The 18,273-nt window shown below is 39.1% G+C and overlaps 1 protein-coding gene across 31 annotated transcripts in view; it reads right to left on the bottom strand.

Moving 5' to 3' along the window:
• Nucleotides 1–2,839: 2,839 nt before the first annotated feature.
• The window catches only part of RNF38 (ring finger protein 38), a 153,325-nt gene continuing 137,891 nt past the window's right edge, over nt 2,840–18,273 (bottom strand). For all 31 annotated transcript variants that reach the window (XM_016960871.3, XM_016960872.3, XM_016960869.3 and 28 more), the window contains 4 exons: nt 17,489–17,573; nt 11,205–11,326; nt 8,687–8,786; nt 2,840–6,237 (listed from right to left, as the gene is read on the bottom strand). In XM_016960871.3, the coding sequence (XP_016816360.2) occupies nt 6,175–6,237; nt 8,687–8,786; nt 11,205–11,326; nt 17,489–17,573 (370 nt within the window). In that variant the 3' untranslated portion in view covers nt 2,840–6,174. The remainder of the gene's footprint in view (nt 6,238–8,686; nt 8,787–11,204; nt 11,327–17,488; nt 17,574–18,273) is intronic.

Raw genomic sequence — 18,273 nt, 5'->3', positions numbered from 1 at the left:
GCCTTGGCCTCCCAAAGTGTTGGGATTACAGGTGTGAGCCACCATGCCCAGCACCCCACTTTTTTTTTTTTTTTTTTGTATTTTTAGTAGAGATGGGGTTTCACCATGTTGGCTCGGCTGGTCTTGAACTCCTGGCCTCAAGTGATCCACCCACCTTGGCCTCCAAAGTACTGGGATTACAGACGGGAGCCACTGTGCCTGGCCCGATTATTTTAAATAGCTGTGAATTCAAGCAAATATATCTGAAGATTTACTGACAAACAAGGAGCTTTGTTCTTGAATCTATGGCAGCTTCAGAGAAATTAAGACTGCTTTAAAAATGAGTATTTTCTAATGTATTGTAGCAACAAAAGTTACATTCAACTATATATAGAATAAAATGTTTTAAAATCATACTGTAGTTTGTTAAGGCATACAATAAAAGAAAGTCATCTTGGGATCTCACGAGTAACGTTCAACTCTTTAGAAACCAGGTTAACTCTGCATAGTTCTGGTCTAGACCTGTGCCATCTAACTCGGCCACTATGCACATGTGGCTACTGAGCATTTGAAATGTGGCTGGTCCAAACTGAGATGCATCGCCAATGTAACATACACACTGGATTTCAAAGACTTGGTATGAGAAAATATAAAGTATCTTAATATTACAGTAGAAACATTTTGGCATATTGGACTGAATATTAAAAATAATTTCAACTGTTTTCTTTTTAATGTGGCTCACAAAATTTAAAATCATGTCGCTAATTACACTTTATTGAACGGCCTTGTTCATCCAGTTCATTAAAGTGTACAAGAGAGCTGAAACATTGGCTGTGTGATGTGATCCCATTCATAAGAATCTCATCCTCCCAGCCGGGCGCAGGTGGCTCATGCCTGTACCCCCAGCACTTTGGGAGGCTGAGGCGGGTGAATCACCTGAGGTCAGGAGTTTGAGACCAGCCTGGCCAACATGGCAAAACCCCATCTTTACTAAAAATACAAAAATTAGATGGGTGTTGTGGCACATACTTTGAATCCTAGCTACTCGGGAGGCTGAAGCAGGAGAATCACTTGAACCCAGGAGACAGAGGTTGCCGTGAGCTGAGATCACGTCACTGCACTCCAGCCTGGGGGACAGAGCAGGGGAAACAAAACAAAACAAAACAAAAAACACAACTCTTTTCTAGGGAGTGACTCAGGCCGCCACTACCCAAGCAGATGGAGAGAGCTGGCTTTTATGTATGCTTCTGCATGGAAAGGCCACGTAGCCTATGCTTACAGGCCCTTGGCCAGAACCATGCCCCTCCATGACTTATGTAAGTAGGGTGACTTGGGATAGTGCATGGGTACTTAGCAGTAAACGCCTCTGTCATAAGACATGGTGTTAAGTTTTGGGTTTCTTGAAACATTCAAAGTTAAACACAAGTACTCTTCTACGTATGTTGGAAAAAGGAGGGAATAAAATCAGGATGTGGTCACTTCTGTCAGATGAGTACTGGAGCCAGTCAAGAGGGTAAAATCTTAATTAACACAGCCTATGTAGATTGTTTATATTCCTTCCTTTTTTAGTCAAAGGAAAACTATTATACAAACATACATGGAAAATGACAAGCAGAGGCTCCTCCTTCCATATTATGTTGACAGTAAGTTGTATATAAACTGTAGCTAATGTGGACAAATCTAACTAGTTGTCTATTGCAGTCTTGTAGAAAGAACTCTAGTTGAATTCTAGTTACCTACGTTATCTTTTTTTTTTTTTTCCCGCCTTCCCAAGATGGAGTCTTGCTGTCACCCAGGCTGGAGTGCAGTGGCACGATCTTAGCTCACCACAACCTACGCCTCCCTGGTTCAAGTGATTCTCCCGCCACAGCCTCCCGAGTAGCTGGGATTACAGACATGTGCCACCATGCCTGGCTAATTTTTGTATTTTTAGTGAGACAGGGTTTTTCACCAGGTTGGCCAGGCTGGTCTTGAACTCCTGACCTCATGATCCGCCCAACTCAGCCTCCCAAAGTGCCAGGACTACAGGTGTGAGCCACCACACCCAGCCTTTTATTTTTTATTTTTCCTGAAGAGACAGGGTCTTCTTGCTATTGCCCAGGCTGGAGTGCAGTGGCACAAATATAGCTCACTGTAACCTCAAATTCCTGGGCTCAAGTGATCCTCCAACCTCAGACTTCTAAGTAGCTAGGACTATAGGTGTGCGCCACCAGGCCCAGCTAATTTTAAAAACATTTTTGTAGAGATGGGGGTCTCACTATGTTGCCAGGCTCTACTTACGTATCTCTACTGTTCAATATGCATATACCACGTTTGGCTATACTCTTTCTGCTATGTTCTCGGCCTTTATAAAAATATAAATATGGCCGGGCGCGGTGGCTCACGCCTATAATCCCAGCACTTTGGGAGGCCGAGGTGGGTGGATCACGAGGTCAGGAGTTCAAGACCAGCCTGGCCAAATGGTGAAACCCTGTCTCTACTAAAAATACAAAAATTAGCCAGGCACAGTGGCGGGATCCCAGCTACTTGGGAGACTGAGGCAGGAGAATCGCTTGAACCAGGGCTGCAGAGGTTACAGTGAGCTGAGATTGAGCACCCCAGCATGGGTGACAGAGTGAGACTCTGTCTCAAAAAAAAAAATATATATATATATATATATATAAAATATTATATAAAAATGTACCATATGTTACAACGCTAGTTACTTTTGCATTTCTAAGTTGTTTACACAAATGCAGAAATACAGAATCTGGCAGCCAGTAATTCAACCCAGCTCTATCTTCCTGCTGCTATCTCTCCATCCCCATGTATATACAACCCTTCCCCATCCCTAACACAGTGACATGAAACACAACAGATGTTTTAAGTGTACATCATACATTTATTACCAACAACCCTCTCAACTCCAAAATTGGGCACAGGGATTAAAAATAAAAATTCATTGCACTACTTAGTAAAGCATTACTAGTAACTTTCATAAAAAATGTACAAACTTTGTTAAAAATTTATCAAGCCTTCAAATGATTTGGTTACAGATATTTATAATACATACATTTAAAACTATATGTTAACTGATACAATGGAATATGATTTGAGAAAATGACTCAGCAAATGATTCCAAAAAACACCCCTGTGAGCTTTCACAATCTGAAACAGCAAAATGAGGTAACCAAATGTACCAACAGGGGGACAAACAGCTTTCTAATGAAAAGGCCCAAAGATATCTGTGAAAAATATTCTCACAAGTGAGTCGGTAGATCTCATTCAAAATTATTCTAAGAGGCCCAAATTTAAGAATCTTAACAAATCAGATAGTATATAAAATCTAAATATGCTTTCACATTTTCCAGATTTTGCTCAAAAAATTAAGGACAGAAAATCCTAATATGAGATCTTGATACCTGGAGGCCTTATTTTTTTGAGGGGTTGGGGGTTAAAAAAACAAAGATGACAATTCATGCCAAAAAACAAACAAGAACCCACAAAAAACCCACAGCTGAGTTAAGATGGTAAAGCCAATATTATTTTAGGAGGAAAGAGGACGAAGGCCAACGAACCAACATCTGCCTGCTATCTGGTGCATCACCCAAGGTGACAATGGCTGGGCACAAATAAACTGTTCTCTTTTGTTAGCCACAAAGTTGCTCACTGCGGCAAGCCTGAGCTGGTCAGAACACCTGTGTGTGTTCCTGATACACACTAACCACAATAAGCAAGTCTGCACACATCTCTATGAGCCCCATGCAAAGACAAGACATTCCCAAAGATCAGTCACTAGAGTGCAACAACGAAATTCAAGATTTTACCAAAACAGACCCTGCTGCCTCCTAAATTGCCAATTGCCTCTCAAAAACTTACAGAAAAAGGGACATTATAAGAATTCAGAGGGAGAGAAGAAAAAGCTGCTACTCCTAGTCATTAGTACAATGTGCTGTGTTAATTAGGTACCTCTATATAAATTAGAAAAAGTGCTTTACTTGCATGCTTCAATAAAATGAATACTGAGTGTAGTAGTGTTGTTAGATCTGTACAGATATAAATTTTTTGCAGCTATATAAAAGTGTATAAGATGGGCTTTTACCATTTTAAACATGATTTTTTTTCATTAAAAAAGATTAAACTATATGTGATTTGTATGTAGCTGATTATTATGCCAAGAATTTTGGTCTTTAACACACTTTTTATTCATCAGGAACAGGTGAGGGATATCCTAATGATTTAAAAGTAACATGTGCATTAACCATGTGCATTTTTACCACTATTTAGAAATATTTCTGATGCACTGACAACCTAGGGGCAAACAGAGTATGCAAAATCCTACTTGTAGGACTAGATAGAGGCAACAGTGTCTCGCAAAGGGCAAAATTGTGCTTCTGTGAATTGACTTTACTTAACTCTAGGCTGTGATGAGCTTATAGACACTTCAAGGGAGGGCAAGCAGCATGGCAGTAACAAGTAGTTAACACTGAGTGGAAAACTGACACAGAGCCAACTGAAAGTTGAGTGGGGCTGGCAGCAAGTTATCACAGTCCTGACTGGAATAATGCAGCTTGTGCTATTGCAAACAAAGCAATTACATCAACTGCAGGAAGAGGCAGACAATGTTGAATACACTAAAAGAATGAGAAAGTAATTTAAACATTGCTGGAAAAATGACTTTAAAGTGAATTATGCTCAAAGAACTTACTAAAAAAAACCCCATACAGCTATGTATTAGATCAACTAAATGAAGGTCAACTCCTGTTTAACAGCATTATTTTTTTATAAAAAAATCAAATCTTCATTTATACTGCAAGTATTCTGGACACCTGTTGTATTAAACTTTTCTCATTCAAACAAAAATTAAAAGGAAAGGCAGTAAAATATCAAAACAAATCAGGTCTAAGGAACATGAGCTGTAACAGCACTTGATCCATCCTGAAACCAGGGTTTCGATGAGAAGCACGTGTGATGAAGGAAGAACTAGACAACTTTCAGAATTGGAGTCTGGCAAGTGAATTAATATGAACAGAAATAGAGTTTTCTTAAAACAATTGAGTTGCCCACAGGAGCTTGAACACAGAACACATATGAGAAGTCAAGCTGAATTAACAGGTTTTGTTCTGGTGGAAGTCAACAAGGTGAGACTTCATGGGACTAGTGGTCTTCTTAGAAATATATTAATCAAATATCTTCAGAATAGACTACAAATCTAAACATTAAAAAAAATCACAGGTACTTTCTGTAAGAAACTTACTGGAAATGTAAAGGAAAAAAAGTATCAACATTCAAATCATTGATTGAAATGCTAATATTGCTAACTGATGATATATGATATTGCACCTTCTTTTTGGAAACAGCAAGTTGGAGATTTAAAAATTTCCACAACAGAATAAAAAAAATCAGGTTCATGGAGTGAGAATTTGTTACACTTTTTTTCTTAAGTGACCCACTTAGGACCACCAATAAAGAGAAGGTGACAGCTGCCTGAAGCAAAGGAAGAAGGCTTTTCTCATTCCATTCACTGGGAGGGAAGGGGATGGGATGGAGTATTCAATGCTTGTAATTGATGCACCGTCAGCAATCAGTGTGCAACAGCAAACACAAGGGAAAAAAACCAGTGTACAGTACTAGTGCTGTTTAAATAACACACCAGATTATACATTGCAGCATAATTAAAACTACACACACATTCTTGGTACATGCTGGTATATAGGATCTCATACACACGTTAGCTACCATGCCCTCACACAAGTAGTTGCACACACTCTCACACAGATACACTTATCACCAACAGTCATACGCTGCGCATTCATTTCCACTCACAGTTTCTGAAGGCTCTATATAAGGTAGATTGCTATATCATCTGTAGCTACCACTTTTTATAAAAGCACATGCTAAAAGATCACGTCCACTGTAATCTTGCAGCAACACTCGGAATGATCACACAAAAACCAGGGAATGTTAGTGCACACACAAAATTAAGCTAAAGAAAAAGTCTTTGGAGTTCCAATCACACGGTTAGTATAACAATCCCATAACTGTGAAGACTAATTGTAAGCTTTTATAGTTGATTAAGTCACACAGTGCAAAGAAAGGTCCATTGACCCTTTTGGTAAAGGGAGGGCTGGAAGCCACACAGATTAAGTTCAATGGATAGTCCGTATATACATGTGATGAGGAACACCCAAACTAAATTTGTGCTTCTTAGGTTGGTCATTCTGAATCCCGATGCACTTCTGAAGCATCAGCTCGGCAAATTGGGCAAGTACGATTTGCCTACAAAACAAAAGGGAAAACTTGTTTAAATTGTGACACATACAATGAAACACATTCAAAGCAATGGAACTACTTTTACTTCCCACAGTTTTTACATTCTTTCTTCCTCTGAAGAGGTACAAAGCAATTTTTGCCTTTTTTTAACCCATAAACCTCCGAATTAGCCCAGGAATTTTTTTTTGAGATGGAGTTTCGCTCTTGTTGCCCAGGCTGGAGTGCAATGGCACGATCTCAACTCACTGCAACCACTGCCTCCTGGGTTCAAGCGATTCTGTCTCAGCCTCCCGAGCAGCTGAGATTACAGGTGCCCACCACCATGCCTGGCTAATTTTTGTATTTCAGTAGAGACGGGGTTTCACCATGTTGGTCAGGCTGGTCTCAAACTCCTGACCTCGGGTGATCCACCCACCATGGCCTCCCAAGGTGCTGGGATTACAGGCGTGAGCCACTGTGCCTGGCCGCCATGAATGATTTTTAGTAGGTCTGTTAAAATATATAAACAAGATTACCACTGACCAGTTTGGACCAAGTTAACAACTGACATTAAAGTAAAAGCTTGGTTAGTCTTTTTTTTCCCCCGTTTTTTGAGACAGGGTTAAACCCTGTTGCCCACAGGAGCACAGTGGCATGATTACAGCTCACTACAGACTTGAACTCCTGGGCCTAAGTGATCCTCCTGCTTCAGCTTCCTGAAAACCTAGGATTAACAGGTGTGTGCCACCACACCCAACCAATTTAAAAGACGGGTTTCACTAAGTTACTAAGTTGCCCAGGCTGGTCTCAAACTCCAGGCCTCAAATGATCCTCCTGCCTTTGCCTCCCAAAATGTTGGGATTACATGCCTGAGTCACCATTCCTGGCCCCTTGGCTATTCTTAAAGGAATGAAGTCACAGAAAACATTTAGTGGTACCGAGGAAAGCTTGATTGTAAAATAGGTGACTGACTCTATACTGATAGCTCTACTTACTCACCTGTTCCCTGGCTCCTAAATTTGCTTTCTCCATTTCAACAAATGGGACCATAATTTGTGGAGTTGCTAATGCCAGACACATAAGCATCACCTGCTCTCCTACTTCCTACAACCCCATTATTCAGCACATAATCTTATTTCTGCATTACGGTAATTCTCAAATCAGTCCCTCTTTTCATCTAGTTGCTACTATCCATTCTCTGGCCCACCATGTCTTTATTCTATCTCCCTGTCTCTCAGAAATTACCTCTTTTATTAGAACAGTGGCCAGAAATCCTTCTATAAAACAGTCGGTTATATACTTCCCAAATGCTTTCAGGATCACACTAAACTCCTTTACGCTTCAGAGTGGCTTCACAACAAGCCGCTCATTGATTTTATCTCTGAACACCTTTTCTTTTCCCACTCTTCCTCACATTCCAACGATCAGCCACACAGAACTTGTGGTTTTCTGATTCTCTGTCCGCATGTGTCAGGGATTTACACATATAATGCTTTCCTTTTAAAATAATTTAAGACTCTTTGTCTTCAGGATTGAGTTTGGGCTAAGCTAGATCTCTGGAACTGTGCTCCCTCAGAACTGACTTTATCTTCCTCACCAAATTGTAAGGTTATCTAGTTTTATCCAAACCGGAACACTTAATTTAAAAAATAACATAAATTTGACTATTTTTTAATATAGTCATGGAGCCACTGCACCCAGCCTATTAAAATTCTTTTACTGTATCACATTTTACTGTATCACAATTTGAGACTATGAAACTATGAAGAGTAAAAAGCAGCTTTTGTAAACTTTTTTTTTAAACATTAAATAGCCAGGTGCAGTATATAATCCCAACACTTTGGGAGGCTGAGGTGGGAGGATTGCTTGTGCCCAAGAGTTCCAGACCAGTCTGGGCAACATAGTGATACCCAGTCTCGCTTGAGCCTGGGATGTCCAGGCTACACTGAGCCATGACTGTACCGCTGCACTCCAGACTGGGTGACACACTGAGACCCTGTTTCAAAATATATGTATAAAGAAGCCCCTGCAATAATTTCTCTGGCATAGCCACTCTTAGGATTTGTGTCCTTTGTGCTTTTGTTCATATATACAAAGGAGAAAATGGTCAGAATTAAATAAAAACACTAGATGTATTTTTCTCCATGCAAACCTCTGAAAATAGAGCTATAATTAGGTAGCCTTCTAAACTCTCAAACTGTGGCCTAGCAAGTTCGGGCCTTGTCCCTATATACCATGAAAAAGGACATACTGATTGTCAAGAGGTCATCCATTTTGGGTTTTGTATAGTCATTCCTATGTTGTTGACTGCAGTTAATTTTTACTGGCCTTTTCTCCTCATTTGCAGAGATCATACTGAAAGCTGTGTTTCCATTTTGTCTTCCTTCCTGTCCACTGAGCTATGAACTTACTCTAATCCATGGTCAATAAAATAGAAAATTCAATGTCATTTCCTTTAAAGATGTCATCACTTTACCTTAAGCCATTTGTCAACACACTTGGCATGGAACTCGTGGTTACAGGGTAAGACTCTAAGTAGCTGCCTTGACTCAAAATCACACATGCATACTACACACCTAAAAAAAGCAAAAAGATCATTTAACCACAAAACCAGATGGTTTTCTATTGTTATGACTATTGAAACCTACAAGATAATTTATTCTGTTATCAAAATGTCACTTAAAATTTTAAACAAAATTATCAACCAACACCCTGAAAAAATTGTGATGTTAAGGCAGTAAGAGTTTTGCTTTGCTGACAGATTAGCAAGAAAATTTCTAGTTAACATCAAGTCAATCTTAATACCAAAGATTCTATACTATTTAAAAAAAAATGGTATTAGAACAACTGGATGTCCACATACAAAAGAATAAAGGTGGACCCCTACACCTCATACCATATACAAAAACTGACTCAAATGGATCAAAAGCTTAAGTGTTAAGAGCTGATCTATTAACCTCTTAAAAGAAAACACAGTAAATCTTCATGACCTTGGATTAGACAATGGTTTCTTGGCGATGACATTAAAAGCACAAGAATTAACAACAAAAAAAGAAATGCAGTTGTTCTTCAGTATTTGAGGGGGATTGATTTCTAGGACCCGCAATGGATACCAAAATCTGCAGATGTTCAAATCCTTTATATACAATGGTATAGTATTTGTGACCTATGCACACCCTCCCATATGCTTTAAAATCATCACTATAATACTTAATACAATGTAAGTGCTATGTAAATAGTTGTTATACTGTATTGTTCTTTATTTGTACTATGTATTGCTCTACTGTTATTTTCTATTTTTATTTTTTCCTGAATATTTTCAATCTTTGGTTGGTTGAATACAGAGGGCTGAGTGTAGGCTGAAATAAACCAAAATCAAAATTTAAACATTTTGTGCTTCAAAGGACATCACTGAAAAACTCAACAATCCACAGAATGGCAAAACATTTTTTTTACACTTTTTATTATTCTATTCCTCAGAGATCCCTGTTCTGAGGGAAGATATTTTTGAAGATAATTTATCTGGTGAGATCTATAATATGTATAAAACCTCTACAACTCAATAATACAAAGACAAACCAATTTATGGAAAATGAAGCAAGGATCAGAATAGACATTTCTGAAAAGAAGGTACACAAATGGCTAGTAGCACATGAAAACACACTCAAGATCATTAGCCATCAGGGAAATGCAAATCAAATCTGCAGGAAATACCACTTCACAACCACTAGACTGGCTATAATAATAATAAAAAATAGACAATATAGAGTGATTCAAAGCCATTATTTAGCTTTGGCATTATTCAATGCCCAAAGTGGAAACCCAAATGTCCATCCACCGACGAAAAAAAAATATGATCTATACAATGGAATATTATTTGGCCATAAAAAGAAATTACTTACTAGTAAAAGCTACAATATAGAAAAAGTTATGCTAAGTGAAAGATGCTAGACACAAAAAGACCATATATTATATGACCCCATTTATGTGTAATCTATATAGACACAGTGTAGACTGGGGATGGGGAGGAGGCACCAAGGTGAGGTAGAAATATGACGAGTGTTGCCAGTGGGTGAGGGGTTTTGTTTTAGGGTGATGCAATGGGTCTAAATTTGATTGTGGTGATAGTTACACAGCTCTATGAATATACAAAAAACCACTGAATTGTACTTTTTAAATTATTATTTTTTTTGAGATGGAGTCTTGCTCTGTCACCCAGGCTGGAGTGCAGTGGTGTGATCTCGGCTCACTGCAACCTCCACCTCCTGGGCTCAAGCAATTCTCCCTGCCTCAGCCTTTCGAGTAGCTGGGATTACAGGCGCCTGCCACCATGTCCAGCTAATTTTTGTATTTTTAGTAGAGACAGGGTTTTGCCATGTTGGCCAGGCTGGTCTCAAGCTCCTGACCATAGGTGATCCACTCGCCTCAGCCTCCCAGAGTGCTGGGATTACATGTGTGAGCCACTGCGCCCGGCCTGAATTGTACATTTTAAATGAGTGGAATTTTATGGTATGTAAATTATATATCAATAAAGCTATTTTTAAAAGATCCCATATTAAGCAGAAATTTTAGGTAAGAACGTCAAAACTTTATGTGCATGAATTTTCAATCTTGTGTGAAAACAAACATTCTAGAATGTGAATTAGAAACAAAATTGCTAAGCAACATAAAAATCCAGAACAGCCCTAACAGAACTTTCTAAGATGACAGAAATGTTCTACATCCATACCACCCAACACAGCAGCTATTAGCTAGTACGACTAAGACATTTAATTTTTAATTTAATTAGCTCTACATTGACTTATTGGACAAGCATTGGTTTAGACTATGAAATAGAGATAACTTATCTTTATCAAAGTTATCTCTGACTCCTAAGCATTTTCTTTTAATTTTTTATTTCCTCTCCCAACTTTTACCTTAATGACTCTTAAGCTTTTATTTCATAAAGGTAGAAAAGGAAATTTAGCAGAGTGATGTCAGAAAAATTTACTTACAAAGTCTGTTCTGACTGGTGGTTGTTAGGATTGAACCGATAAGAAGGAAGTTGTTCAATATCTGCTTTAGTCAGTCCACGAGGCTTTGCCTCTCCCAGTCGCTCTGCCAGGTTTAACAGGGCCTGCAGCAGTAAAAGACGACATATTTTCATCTATCTTTACATTTTGCATTCCAATACTTTTTTTTTTTTTAAGAGATGGAGTCCTGCTATGTTGCCCAGGCTAGAGTATAGCGGCTGTTCACAGGCATGATCATTGTGCACTGTGGCCTCGAACTCCTGACCTCATGCAATACTCTTGCCTCAGCCTTCTGAGTATCTGGAGCTACAATTGCGTACCACTGCAGCCCTATTAAAATAATTTTTTAAATGTTTCTTATGAAAAAATCTAAATACATACAAAAGTAGAAAAGTAACATTAATGAACCTTGATCTATCCATTACGCAGGTCAATAGTCCATGGCTAATCTTTTACCTATTACAATCTATCCTAAACCTCACCTTATTTTAAAACAAAACTGAAAGATGGTATCATTTCATTCGTATCAAGTGCATCTGTAAAACAAAGTTAGTAACTTTGACCCTGTGAACTGGATAATTCTTCGTTGTCGGGGCTGGCCTGGGGACTACAGGATGTTTTGCAGCATTCCTGGCCTCCCTCTACTCTCAGTGCCAGTTAACACCCCTAGCTGTAACAACCAAAAATGTTTCCACACATTCCCAAATATCCCCTAGGGGACAAACTGTCCCCAGGTTGAGAATCACTGCTCTAAAAAGATAGACTTTTTAGAATATAACCACAATGACATCATCACACCTAAAATATTAACACTAATTCTTTAACATCAAATGACCAATTAACATTCAAATGTCTTTGTCTTCAATTCAAAACTTTAAAAAGTAGTTTGTTCAAATAAGGATCCAAACAAATCCGTAACTTACCATGGCCTAATATGTCTCAAGACTCTTTCTCACTCTTAAATTTGAAGAAACCAGGTTAATGAGCTGTAGAAATTCCCAGTTTGAAATCTGCTAAATGAACCTCCCATCCCTGACCCACTGGGTTTAACAAATCCCTTGCCCCTTGTCCTATAAATAGGGAGATGTGAATACTTTTACCATAAGACCCATCGTGTCCACTGGTTATGTCAGCAGCCAATGATGGAATACTGTCTAGATCCATTAATTCATTAAAAATGGCAAAACGGTAATATTCTCATTTTATCATTCTTCATTTATTAGAATGCCTCATATTAAACAATACTCAGAATAATTTAGGTAGAATAGGATAAATGAGACCACCTAATTTCTTTTATGAAGTATCCACCATCAACTCATGAACTTTAACATATTTGATGTGTTTCAATACTGTAATTATTATGCCTTTTTTTTTTTTTTTTTTTTGAGTCAGAGTCTTGCTTCATCCTCCAGGCTGAAGTGCAATGGCATGATCTTGGTTAACTGCAACCTCTGCCTCCCAGGTTCAGGCGATTCTCTTGCCGCCTTCTCCTGAGTAGCTGCCCTGCTAATTTTTTGTATTTTTTATTTTTTAGTAGAGACAGGGTTTTGCCACGTTGACCAGGCTGGGCTTAAACTCCTGACATCAAGTGATCCACCTGCCTTGGCCTCCCAAAGTGCTGGGACTACAGGAGTGAGCCACTATGCCCAGCCAATTATTATGCTTATTGATTTTACACCAGTACCTCCTTTCCTTAATGACTCTAATAACTCATTTGGTTTATCTCGCAATTAGTCTGCCTTTTGTGGACTGCTTTTCTCCATTTTTCAGGTTGCCCAGGGTTAACAGAATGGGTAACAAATAATGATAGATGAGAGAAACAGAAATAACTTCCCCAAATGTCAACAGTTAATGTGGTAATAACTGTGTGTTTTATTATGATACTACAACTTTGCTTCTGTGTCAACATTATTTAGATAATTGCGTCATCTAAATAATTTGTTCCCCTTTCACTAGCTCCCCAGCCCTTCTAAATGCTGGAATAGAAAGTAAATTGCCAGGCCACACATGGTGGCTCAAGCCTGTAATCCCAGCATTTTGGGAGGCTAAGGCAGGCAGATCACTTGAGGTCAGGCGTTTGAGACCCACCTGGTCAACACGGTGAAACCCCGTCTCTACTAAAATTACAAAAAAATTAGACAGGCATGGTGGCGTGCACCTGTAATCTCAGCTACTTGGAAGACTAAGGGAGGAGAATCACTTGAACCTGGGAGGCAGAGGTTGCAGTGAGCCGAGACTGCACCATTGTACTCCAAGCCTGGGCGACAAAGGGAGACTCCATCTCGGGGGGAAAAAAAAAAAAGTAAATTGCCAAATTGATGGTGATTACAATATATAAAATTTAGATAAAATTTATGGTATCATTGATAATGATCTTTTATATCTCTTAGTACACAAAGGTGAACAAATACAATTTGTGACAGAATATGTTAAGTTCTTACAGTATAAAGACTACACAGGCATATTTCACTTTACTGCGCTTTGCTTTACTGCATGCCACAGATACGACCTTTTTAAAACAAAAACAAAAAATTGAAGGTGTGTGGCCACCCCATATTGAGCAAATCTATTAATTCAATTTTTCCAACAGTCATGTAGTCATTTCATATCCTGGTGTCACATTTTGGTAATTCTCACAGCATTTCAAACTTTTTCATATCTGCTATAATGATCTCTGATCTCTGACATTACTATTGCACTTGTTTTATGGTACCACAAACTGTACTTGTATAAGACAGAAAACTTAATTGATAAATGTTGGGTATTCTGACTACTCCACTGAACGACTGGCTATTCGCCCATCTCTCTCCCTCTCCTGCGGTATTCCTAGTCTCTGAGACACAACAATATTGAAGTTATGCCAATTAATAACCCCACAATGGCCCTAATTGTTCAAGTGAAAGGAAGAGTCACATGTGTCTCACTTTAAAAACTAGAAATGATTAGGCCGGGCACGGTGGCTCATGCCTGTAATCCCAGCACTTTGGGAGGCTGAGAGGGTGGATCATGAGATCAGGAGATCGAGACCATCCTGGCTAACACAGTGAAACCCCGTCTCTATTAAAAATACAAAAAATGAGCCGGTCATGGTGGCGGGCGCCTGTAGTCCCACCTACTCGGGAGGCTGAGGCGGGAGAATGACGTGAACCCAGGAGGCGGAGCTTGCAGTGAGCCAAGATTGCGCCACGGCACTCCAGCCTGGGCAACAGAGTGAGATTCCGTCTCAAAAAAACAAAACAAAAACTAGAAATGATTAAGCTTAGTAAGAAAGGCATGTCAAAGCTGAGACAGGCCAAAATGTAGGCCTCTTGCGCCAAACCAGTAACCATGTTCTAAAGGCAAAGGCAAAGTTCGAATAGAAAAAGTGCCATTCTCACTGGGCACAGTGGCTCATGACTGTAATCCCAACACTTGGACTAGCCTTGGATGGCAAAACCTTATCTCTGAAAGAAAAAAAAAAAAATCCACAAAAATTAGCCAAGTGTGGTGGCATGCATCTACTGTCCCAGCTACTTAGGAGGCTGAGGTGGGAGAATCGCTTGAGCCTGGGAGGTTGAGGCTGTACTGAGCGGAGATCATGGCAATACACTCCAGCCTGGGTGACAGAGTAAGACCCTGTCTCAAACAAAACAAACAAACAAAAAAAAAAGAAAACAGAAAAGTCACTCCAGTGAATGCACGAATAAGAAAGCAAAGCAGCCATATTGCTGATATGGAGAAAGTCTGAGTGATACGGATAGAAAATCCAACCAGCCACAACATTCTCTTTAGCCAAAGCCTAATCCAGAACAAGGTCCTTTAATTCTATCAATGTTGAGAGAGGTGAGGAAGCTGCGAAGAAAAGTTGGAAGCTAGCAGAGGCTGGTTCATCAAGTATAAGGAAAGAAGCCATCTTTATAACAATGAAGTGCAAGGTGATGCTGGAAATGCTGATATAGAAGCTGTAGCAAGTTACCCAGAAGCTCTATCTAAAATCATTGATGAAAGTGAATACACTAAACAATGGATTTTCAATGTAGACGGAACAGCCCTATATTGGAAGAGGATGCCATCTAAGATTTTCATAGCTAGAAAGAAAAGGCGGCAGTGCCTGGCTTCAAAGAACAGGCTGACTCTTTTTGGGGGGATAACACAGCTGGTGACTGTAGGCTGAAGCCAATAATCATCTGCCATTCTGTGGGCCCTTAAGAAATTATGCTAAATCTACACTGCCCAATAATAAAGCCTGGATGACAAAATGTCTGTTTACAGTATGGTTTATGGAACATTTTAAGACAACTTGAGACTTGTTCAAGAAAAAAAGATTCCTTTCAAAATATTACTGCTCAAGTGCTCTGATGAAGATGTACAAAGAGATGAATGTTGTTTTCCTGCCTGCTAACACAACATTCACTCTGCAGGCCATGGAATAAAGGATTCTCTTTTCTCTACATTCTTGCCAATACTTACTGACTTTTTGAAAACAGCCATCCTAACAGGTGTGAAGTGATATTTTATTGTGGTTTTGATTTACATTTCCCTGATTGCAATGTTGAGCACCTTTTCATATACCTGGTTGGACATTTTGTGTCTTCTTTGAGAAATGTCTATTCAGGTCCTCCACCCATTTTTTTAAAATTGGGTTATTCATTTTTTTTGCTACTGAGTTGTATAAGTTCCTTGTATATTTTAAATATTAACCCCTTATCAGATGTTTTTCATATTTTCTCCCAACCTGTAGTTTGCCTTTCATTTTGCTGTTTCTTTCTTTTGCGGTACAGAAGCCTTTTAGTTCAATGTAGTCCTAGTTATTTATTTTAGCTTTTGTTGCCTATGCTTGTGGTGTGATGGCCAAAAAACCAATGCCATGGCCAATATCGAGGAGCTTTTCCCCTGTTTTCTTTCAGCACTTTTATCATTTCAGGTATTAAGTTTAGGTCTTTAATCTATTTTGAGTTAACTTTCACGTATGGTGTAAAGGTCCAGTTTCATTCTTTTGCAGGTGGGTATCCAGTTTTCCCAACAACATTTCTTTTTTCTTTTTCAGACAGTCTCGCTCTGTCACTCAGCCCGGAGTGCAATGGTGTGATCTTGGCTCACTACAGCCTCCGCCTCCCAAGTAGCTGGGATTACAGGCATCCGCCACCACGCCTGGCTAATTTTAGTATTTTTATAGAAACGGGGTTTCACCATGTTGGCCAGGCTGGCCTCGAACTCCTGACCTCAGGTGATTTGCCCGCCTTGGCCTCCCAAAGTGCTGGGATTACAGGGTGAGCCACTGCGCTCAGCCTCCCAACACCATTTCTTAAAGAGGTTATCCTTTCCCCATTGTGTTTTCTTGGGGGCCTTGTCAAAAATTGGTTGACTGTTGTATTCCTTTCTATTCGCAGTTCCTAAGGCTCAGAACATGCATGGTCTTATAATTTATTGCCTTACCTATTACAACATCTAAATGGGTTTCCTTGTCACCATTTTCTAACCACTCCCATCAATTACTTCACAGTAGTGGCAGAGTTTGGACTCTTCACAAGTACTGATGCCATAAAGCACCAAAAACATTTAGTGGCTCCTTCCTCCTCCACAATATTCAAAATCATGTCCACTCTGTAGCAAGCACTGAAGGACAACCAATTGAGCTTTTCAATCAACTGCCGATTTTCTCCCTTTTACGTTAACCACAGACCATCTGTTGATTCTCAAGAATGTCTAGCCCTTCTCTGCCTAAATCTTAAAGATGAAAAGCTTGTACATTATTTAAGATCTAGCTCAAACATTTTGGCTTCCACAAAATCTTTTCAGCATGCCTAATCAAAATTCACTGTTTTCTCATTTGCATTCTCATTGGAATTGTACGTAATTCTAATAGAGCACCAATCTACCTACCTGTTATCATAGGTATGTGGTATTACATATTCAAATATCCTTAAACATGTTAAAACATTTTTATGACGTTTGTATCTTGAAATCCACAAAGTGTTTACCTAATACATGTTTAGATCAAGCTTGTTGAACACATGGCTTGCATGTGGCCCCAGGATGGCTCTGAATGTGGCCCAACACAAATTCATGAAGTTTCACAAAATGAGATGTATTTTTTGCAAATTTTTAAAAGGTTATTGGCTACTATTAGTGTTAGTGTATCTTATGTGTGGCCCAACACAGTAATTCTTCTTCCAATGTGGCCCAGGAAGCCAAAAGATTGGACACCTGTGGTTTAAAGAGTTAAGTAGAATAATACTTTCATGCACACAATATTCCCCAAATTAATTCACAATTCATCTACTAACCTCGTAATTTTCTACTTCTCCATCTTCTACATCTAATTCAAAGCTGAAAGTTGGGCCCACTGTAGGTGGCACTGGAAGCATTGATCTGCAGTGAAAACAATCACACTAGCATTGATATGTTAGTACATTAAATCAATGAACAGGACAGGGAGGACAGAGGCCAGTGCTATAAGGATGAAGAATGGTTAGTGTTAATCTGACAAATTTAACAAAACATATGCAAGAACTGTACAATAAAAACTGCAAATATATTGCTAGGATAACTTAAAGGTGAATAAACAGAAATATACCACATAAGAAGATTAGAAGACTCAGTATCATTCAGATGTCACTTTCTCCTTAAAATAATCTATAAATTCCATGCAATACCAAGATTGCAGCAAGCACTTAAGTAAAAACTCACATGCTGATTTAAAAATTTATAAGGAAATGCAAAAGACCTTAAAACTGAAACATTTTAAGACCAAATTGGGAGACATACTATATCTGACATTAAGATAGAAAGATAAATAGAGAAAACAGGGAGAGAGAGGAAGGAAGGAAGGAAAAACCATGACCACAGTGTGGTAACATAAGCACGTGGCCTTCTGGTATAAAAACTGTATTTCCTAGCATTCCCAGAAAGTAATTATAGACATGTGACTAAGTTCTGGCCAATGTGATACAGAGGCAGGGGTTATACGTGCCACTTCTGGGACATATCCTTGAGAGGAGCAGGTAGGCAGAGGAATCTATTTTTATTTTTGCTAGGTGGAATGTCATATGACTGGAGCCTGAGAGGCCAC

Source organism: Pan troglodytes, chromosome 11, assembly GCF_028858775.2.
Source record: "Pan troglodytes isolate AG18354 chromosome 11, NHGRI_mPanTro3-v2.0_pri, whole genome shotgun sequence".
Classification (NCBI taxonomy): domain Eukaryota; kingdom Metazoa; phylum Chordata; class Mammalia; order Primates; family Hominidae; genus Pan; species Pan troglodytes.
This window is presented reverse-complemented; position numbering and strand designations above follow the sequence as displayed.